An 8,180-nucleotide genomic window follows, 5' to 3' on the forward strand; every position below is an offset into this window, starting at 1 on the left:
TTAACTTGATAAATTTTTAACCAGAAAAATTTTTTTTATTAGTATAGCATTTAGTAATTTTTCAGTTGTCAGAATGTTTTAAAGAAAAGTTACATTAGTCTTTTAAAAAAAAGATTTCTGGCCACCATATTAAGTTCAATAGTTTGTGACATTAATGCAGCAAATATGAATAAAAAACACAAGAGATAGTCATCTCTCGGCTTAATAAATCCTATTCCTTTTTCAACATTCAAGCTCTAGATTTTCAAGTTGAAATTTTCCGTTCTTAACAAAGTGAAAAAATTATAAAAAAATGATATTGATAAAAAAAATAATATTCAAGTACAATTTCACAACAATTCTTTATTCGTTAGATTAAAGCACATTGCAAGCAATCAAGCACCAATTACATATTATTATTTAAACTTACATCATCTTGCAAAACTTAAAATGTCAATTTCTCGCATTGTCTCAAAGCTTTGTCTTCACATTTCCTAATTTACATTTTGTCTTAGAATTGAAAGCCAGCTACAATAATAAGACAGTGATAAGTATTGAGAAAGAGAGAGAGAGATAAGGTGAACTTCAAAAAGGCTCTCTTCTTCCAAGAACACAGTGTCTCAATATTCCAAAGCAACTTTCAGGAGAATGGGGTTTTCCAATTATAAATCTTTCTCTCATGTTGCTAAGCTTCTTGTAGCTGGCTTGATATGCCTAATTCAGAAGTAACAACTTCATTGATTGCAATGTGGTAAGCTTGGCACTATAGTTTTCAAATATGTATCGACTATACTATGTTACATGGACTATCATGACTCTGTTTCTTCTTATTCCAAGGAATTTCTATTCTTTGTTGATTAATGGAATTTTTTCTAATGTTTAAAAAAAATATATATATATATACTCTTACATGGACTCGAGATAGGGTATCAGATAAAGATACGTCATGTTTTTGACAAGTCTTTACATTAATTTTGTAGATACAAGTGTCAATACCCGTATGAATAATAAAGTATTCAAAAAATATAAGATACAAATAAGTTGGAGAAAATTGAAGAGTCCGTGTTACATATTTCTTTAAATTTAATCATTTAGCATTTGGTCAGAATATTTGGGCTGGTTTCTTTAGTAACAGCTCTTCTATTCATTGAACATCTCTTTATGTTCTGTGACAAGTTCTGCTGTGTTTGGAACCTTTGGTGTGATAGTTGGAATATTCCGTGAGTAGTATTTTTGTTCTGCTGTCTTGTGATGATCTCTCTGTTTTTGTTCTGCAGGGGTGATTTCTCGATGGTTGTCCTTTTGATCGCATTACAACCTGAGTTGTTTGTGAGCTTGTATAGTCTCTGCCTTGATCTGCTTAATTTGCAGCTCTTGCCTTACATGGCAACTTTTGTAAAGCATGTTTTTTAATGCAATCTCTACTATATTTAAACAAAAAAAAAAAAAACCAGCTCTTCTATTATAGAGAAATTTGGGTCAATGACACCCCTGCTTTTGGTCTCAACAACAATTGATTCTTTTCAGGGAGTCTTATCAGGTTTGAAGTACCACCAACCAACATTTTTGTCTAAAATGTTTTTTCAGATTGAAGTTAATGATTCTAATTTATATTTTGGTGTTGCAGGGTGGCCAGAGGAAGTGATTGGCGGTTCTTGGCAGTGTGACTAACTTGGGGACTTTCCATTTCATTGGAATGACAATTGCAGGCCTTCTTAGATTTAAGTTTGAGCTTTATATTAAGGTGAAGAATATATATAATTCTTTTTTCAAGTAGTTAACTAAATTCCATAATTCTGTTCTTAATTAATCTTCCTTATGATACCCTTTTATGCTTTATTGTTCTTCAGGGTTTATGGATAGGCTTAAGATGCTTTATTGTTCATTACGTTGTACAGAAAATGGACTAAAGTCGAGCTTTAAGCAGATAATGGTAAGGAAACAGGGAACTGGATATGCATTTTGTTGGATCATTGAGAATCTTAATAAAAATTAAATGGGCCAAATTTTGACAAAGTTGAACTAGTTATTGATTTGGCATCCTATTAGAGTGGCTGTGGAGGGCTTTGACCCTGTTGATTTGTCTGGCAGAGGCCGGCCTCTTGTTTAGTTTGACCACTTAATGCCACTCTTGATTTCAAGCTCACGCGACGAAGCTTAACATAAACATTCTGACCAAAATTCTGCTTTTCGTTGTCATGGCATAAATTAATAAATTGAAAGATAATAATGAAATTGATTTGTATTTATTCAATAAAAATAATATTTAAAATATTATTTTTTTAGAATTTTTATTAATAAACTAAATTATTAACTTTTTCAAAGATAAAGAATGAGCAAAACTTCTTCGTCAATTAGAGTACATTTATTCCATATTTGAATAGTCTTTAATAAGATCAATGATGTATCATTATATTTAAATAGAAGATTTTAAAGAGTTTAATTCATCAATGCATAATGATAAAGTTGACCAAGTCTTATAAGTTTATGACAACAATTATCAGAAACGGTTCCAATCTTGAATATACTGGTGAAAACCTCAATAACATAATGTATTGCCATCTTAGTTTCACAATTGTTTTCTTTAATCGGATCAACATCACGAGCCATGACCACTCTACTAGTTATAATTACTAAAACACTGAAGCAATACAAACACTGAAACTTGTCATTACACTCGAGGAATACAAATTTCTCTTTTGTTTTGATCATTGGCAGAATACTTTTGTACTGCTGTAAGAACTAATTTGTCAAAAAAATGTTCATTTATAGGATAAAGGCAGAGAAGACGTTATAAAAATCTTAAAGAAATTTCAACTTCATAGCATTTATAGGTATTCCACCTAAACATTTAATTATATTCACTTCTTAGAAACAACAATGAACACATTAAATTAAGAAAGAAAAAAAAAGAAGAGTTATATATGGAGAATGAGTAAATACTCAAAGAAAGGACAACCTAATAAAAAATATTCAGTTCTATATTTTTTAATTGAAATATCTTACTCGAACCATTGAATGCCATTTGGACAAAATTTTGGGACAATTCGTTACTAAATTAAGGCATAAAGAAGAATTCAAAATATACAAAGTTAATCGCTTGGAAGAGAAAGGATATTGACTTGGCATCTGTGGTGAAAGTTGGCCATCAATTCAATCAAAGAGTTTGATTATGGACACTGAAACCCATCCATGGAGGGTGAGGGTTCCTTTTCATTATTAGTTCATACCATTACTATTATTTTTATTTTCATTATTAGTTTTTTGGGAGCTCCTTTTATGCTAATTAATCAAGAAACATATGCCGTTAAAATTTTATACCAACTAATAAATTACGATACTTAATGTTCTTGAAGCTGAAACAAAATTGAACAGCTCTAATAAATGGAACTCAACTCCTTTGTGACTATCCTATAAATTTAGCAATTTGCTTGCTATTGAATTCAAGCAACACTACAGAAGTACTCTGCCAGTTGGAACAAGAGGAATCATTACCCTCAAAGCTGCAACATCGGCAAGCTTGATGTTTATGTTGCTTCAGGCGTTTTGGTCATCGTGGTGAGTGGAGCAGTTATGGCTAGAGAAATTGATCCCATCAAGGCATACAATAGTGAATCGAAGATGACTTTATATTGTGTTATTGAGGTTTTCGCCAGCATATTCAAGATCAGACTGGAACTGTCAAGTAAGACTGTTGTGACGAACTTGTCATACTTGGTTCAATATGTCAGGCATTGGTACAGAAAACTCTTCAAAATCTTATTTTCAAAAGCAATGATAAATAGGTGATATTATCCAGAAGCACACAAATATGGAATAAATGCATTTTAATTAGCAATATTTCACCCAATCCTTCTCCGCGAGAGAAGGTTGATACCATTTCTTCTAATAAATGTACACTTGAGAAGCACAATACTATCATATATTTTCCAATTTGCTGCTTTCATATTTTGCGCAACAATAATGTAGTACAATGAACCACAACTTCATGAGAAACTAAATTATTGTCGTTCTTGTTATATATCAAACTATGATCTTAAACTCAATAGAAGCCTACCTTAGCATTCAATTCATTTGTGAAAATTTCTTTCAATTAAAAAGCAATTTTTTTATCGAATTAATCAATTGAAAGGAAAATGTTTTTTCCTTCACTTTTTCTAGCTATTGAAATTATCCATATCAAATGGAGGACAATGCATTCGTAGAAGAAAGATGAAGAAAGATTAAAGAAGCGGAAGCTCCATTATGAAGTCCTGATGCTTTCAACAATATCTTTCCAGTCTATACCACATCACAAACATTGAAAACAGCAAGGGGCATGCAGGGAAATACACAACAAACACATTAGCAAATAAATCCAAATTCTGTTTCTTCCCCATTCAATTAATTTTTAGAATCAATCAAACTCTATATATAGAAGAGATTTCTGATGGTCATCTGAAACTAAACACCTCTACCTAATATCTCCCTAAACCAAGGCAACTTTCAGGCGAATGGGGTTTTCCATAAGCAAGCAAGCCAATTATATGTCTTTCTCTCATATTGCTAAGCTTACTTTCTATCAGCAATTTGGTAGCAGCAAGATTGGTCCAAGCTCATTACAGCATAGGGTTTTAACGATCAGAATTTGGCAGACCATTCATCAATGCACAAGGTGTCTTGTTCTTCTTCTAATCCTACTAATTTCATTGATAGAATGGTTATCGACATCCTACTTGGGGAGGTGACGAGAATGTTGATGAGAAGGCAACAACCTACATTTCCTATGTCTGACAACGTTTGCGTGGAAAGTGTTGATTCTTTGAATTAGCAAGTACCAGGAAATGCTTTAGGGAGGGTAGTGCTATTTCTATGAACCTTTCTTTCATCAACAATTTATGTTTGTTCTACAGTTTTTGCATTTAAACAATTGATATATACTTAAAACTTCATCAACAACTCATGTAGATATCTAATAACTTCATCTCAATCATTGGGTAAAAGTAAGATCCAAATTTTTATAAAATGTACCATTCATAATTATTAATTCATAGGCTTATATAAATAAATCCAACATCATACCTCTAAACATAACACTGTGTAGTTTCGACAAATAGGCTCCATCCGTTACACAAAGTGCAAGACCAAGATCTGGGTGTTCGAAAAAAGGCAACCGAATCAAACGGGGCTTAGGAGTTGATAAATTTGGGGCTTGGGCTCAGAGTTCATGCCGATGATGATCACCAAAGGAATGAAGCCATAATGTGTTACCACTTTGGCCTTCTTCATGGTCCATGTGCTCCACTCCTTAAAGCATTGCGCAATCGATTTCTCCTCCGAGCCTTTAGATCCCTTCCCTGCTTTGCCTTTGCTCTTTAGTGAAACCCTAGACGCCATTACCAAAATGTTGTTTATTTTTTGTCAACTCTTCTCAGATTTGTTAGAATAAACCTATAACATTATGAGAACAAACAAGCAATTAGTTCAACAATTTTAGAAATTTCTCTCTATACAAGTGCTGTGAAAAAATTAAATATATTCTAGAACATTTGATATAACAGAAAACCAATTATGAAGTACTTCTTGTAAGATTCTATTCCTTCAATTCTACTCAGACTCATTTTAAACTAATTATTCAAATTAAGCACACATTTTCTTAGTATCTAGGAGCAAATCCACAGACAGCATTAAAAATGACAAATTTAACATATAAATTCAAACCCAAAATGAAAACAACGAATGGTAAATTTTGTATTAAAAAGATAGACACAGTCACACAGGATTGAGTACATACAGCATACAAGATTTTACAGATTTTCTCCAACTCCCTCAAAAACATAGCAAAATGAAAATAAAACAAAACATCCTTCGGATTCTTCTCATATTTATGGGAAAACCAAAAATAATTCACGTAATACAGTAAGTAAAATAAATAATAATAAATGAAAAAAGGGAAAGACGGTAAAAAAACTTTGACCTTGCTGCCATGGCAGCCACTTAGCTGGCTACCATGACAGCCTTCCCCTCTCCCCAAGAAAGGGTTTTACCCTTGCCATTTTGTATTCCCCGGATTACAGGAAAACGGAAGTTTTCGGAATAAAAAAACAAAGGTTTGGTAGGGCAGCAAGCTACCGAACCCGAGTATGCTGCCATTGGCAGCATCCAAGGCGCTACCAATGGCAGCAAGCGTGGGAGGAAGGTTTTCTAAATCCTCCTCCCCGCCTGTAAATAAAAGAAGAAAATATAGAAACGGGGCGGAAAAAAAAGATCAGAAAAACCCCTAGAGAGTCTCCTATAAAAACACAAAAAAAAAAAAAACTAGCATCTCTAGCAGCCGAAAACCACAATCAAAATACCAGAAGGATAGCAGAAAAGGATCTTTGGAGGGGCTCTTTCGTACCGTTTAAAACGAAGGTTGTGGAGGAAAGAAGGGGGCCTTTGTCTCGAGGAATGAAGGAAAGTGGCGGAGCAGTGGAGGCGTTTCAGCTACGGTTGATAGAGGTACAGAGGAGGCGCCGCCTAGAAAGAAAAGAGGAATTTTATAGTCAGGGTTTTAAGAGAGAACCACCCAAAACGACACCGTTTTAAAGGGTGGAAAGGCCAAGGGCCCAATACTTCCCAGACGGCGCCGTTTGAAATTGTTGCGGCCCCACCTTTGAGCATCAAACGGGCCTCCCAAGCCAAGAGTGAGCCTGAAGGAGCTTGAGATAGGCCCGCATATTATTGGTTGATATCCAGTGGCCTTGGGCAGTACAGAGTCTTCTTCACAAGTCCATACAATTTTGGGTCAGACTAACCCAAATTATTTGCCATGTTTTTTATCTTTAGTTGGTATTCAACAATACTAGTGATTTGTTTCTCTAAAATATGTCAATGATGTGTATTTATATAATAATAGAAATATAAAGATAGAAGTAGACTAATACATGAAATTTATATAGACATGTTCAGAAACATATAAAACATATTTTTATATGGTTATTAATACATAGACAAATAGAATATTTAACAACTAGTTTATTATGTGATAAATAATAATAATAATGATAGAATATTAAAAGATGTTTAGTGAACAAAAATAAAAATGTGTTATTTGAGTTGATTCGATGATGGAATGTGGTCCAAGAATGTGAACAGTTGTATTTCCGAATCACCTTTCTTAACGAAAGAATTTTATTAGGATTTTACCAAAGCATTTGAATAATCCTAATTTTATATTCCAACAATCTATGAATTAAAGTAATCATTTCGAAATATAATAAAAATAAAAAAGTGTTCAATTAAAATAAAAAAAAATCAATTATATAATCTCAAAGTTGTAAATTAAACATCACATTTATTAATGCATTCACTTTGCATCATCCATGATTTTGCATCATATATGAGACAATTACTTTGCAAATGGGTATAAAACCCCGATGATGGGACCTTCTTGAGAAGTTTGTAGAGACGAATTCTTTTGAGAATTTCCTAAGTGAGGAAAAACTTCTACACTTCACCAAAGTGTTAGAATGTTCTATGAATAATTTTTTTGATACGAGGTGATTTTTTCATTATTTAAAATTGAAAAATCATTTTATCATTTCATGGTTGCATCATGTGCATTAATAGTATATATGTGGTTTGTGAGTGGCAATCTCCAACGATGGGATCTTCTTAGGGGCTTGTAGAGATGAGCTTTCTTGAGGTGAGGAGAAATTTCTAGACTTCACTAAAGTGTTGGGTGGCCTTGGAAAATTTTTCTGAGATGGAGATTTCATTCACATATCGATAAGAAAATAATAATAAATAAATAATGTCAATAATTTAGTAAAAAAGAGGGAAAAAGAAGAACAAGAAAAAATAAAATATATAAAATCAAAAACTAAAAATCATTATGAATAAGTAAAACCTGATGGCGAAGCCTTTTCGAAGGTATAAGCATGTCTTTTCGAATACTCTCGAGGTAAAGAGGATTTTTAAAAAATACCTACCAAAGCATTGGAGGGGTATTAGAAAAGTCTCCAATACTTAACGAAGAATAAGAATTAAAAAATTAAATAAAGAATAATGATAAAGGAAATATATAAGAATAAAATTAAAAATTAAGGTTAAAATATGATAATAATTGATTATTTAGAACTAGCCACACAATAGGTGTCATGGGGTGCTAATCTTTCTTCGTGCATAACCATCTTTCTGAACCCAACTCAAGAAAACTCACAAACTAGGTTTTATTCTTT

The 8,180-nt window shown here is 32.7% G+C and overlaps 1 protein-coding gene across 1 annotated transcript; it reads right to left on the minus strand.

The window, feature by feature from the left end:
• On the minus strand, nt 4,928-5,409 carry LOC18593948 (mitochondrial import receptor subunit TOM7-1). Its single transcript, XM_018125090.1, has one exon. The coding sequence runs from the start codon at nt 5,353-5,355 to the stop codon at nt 5,137-5,139; it is 219 nt and encodes a 72-aa protein (XP_017980579.1). The 5' UTR covers nt 5,356-5,409; the 3' UTR covers nt 4,928-5,136.

Source organism: Theobroma cacao, chromosome 7, assembly GCF_000208745.1.
Source record: "Theobroma cacao cultivar B97-61/B2 chromosome 7, Criollo_cocoa_genome_V2, whole genome shotgun sequence".
Lineage (NCBI taxonomy): Eukaryota > Viridiplantae > Streptophyta > Magnoliopsida > Malvales > Malvaceae > Theobroma > Theobroma cacao.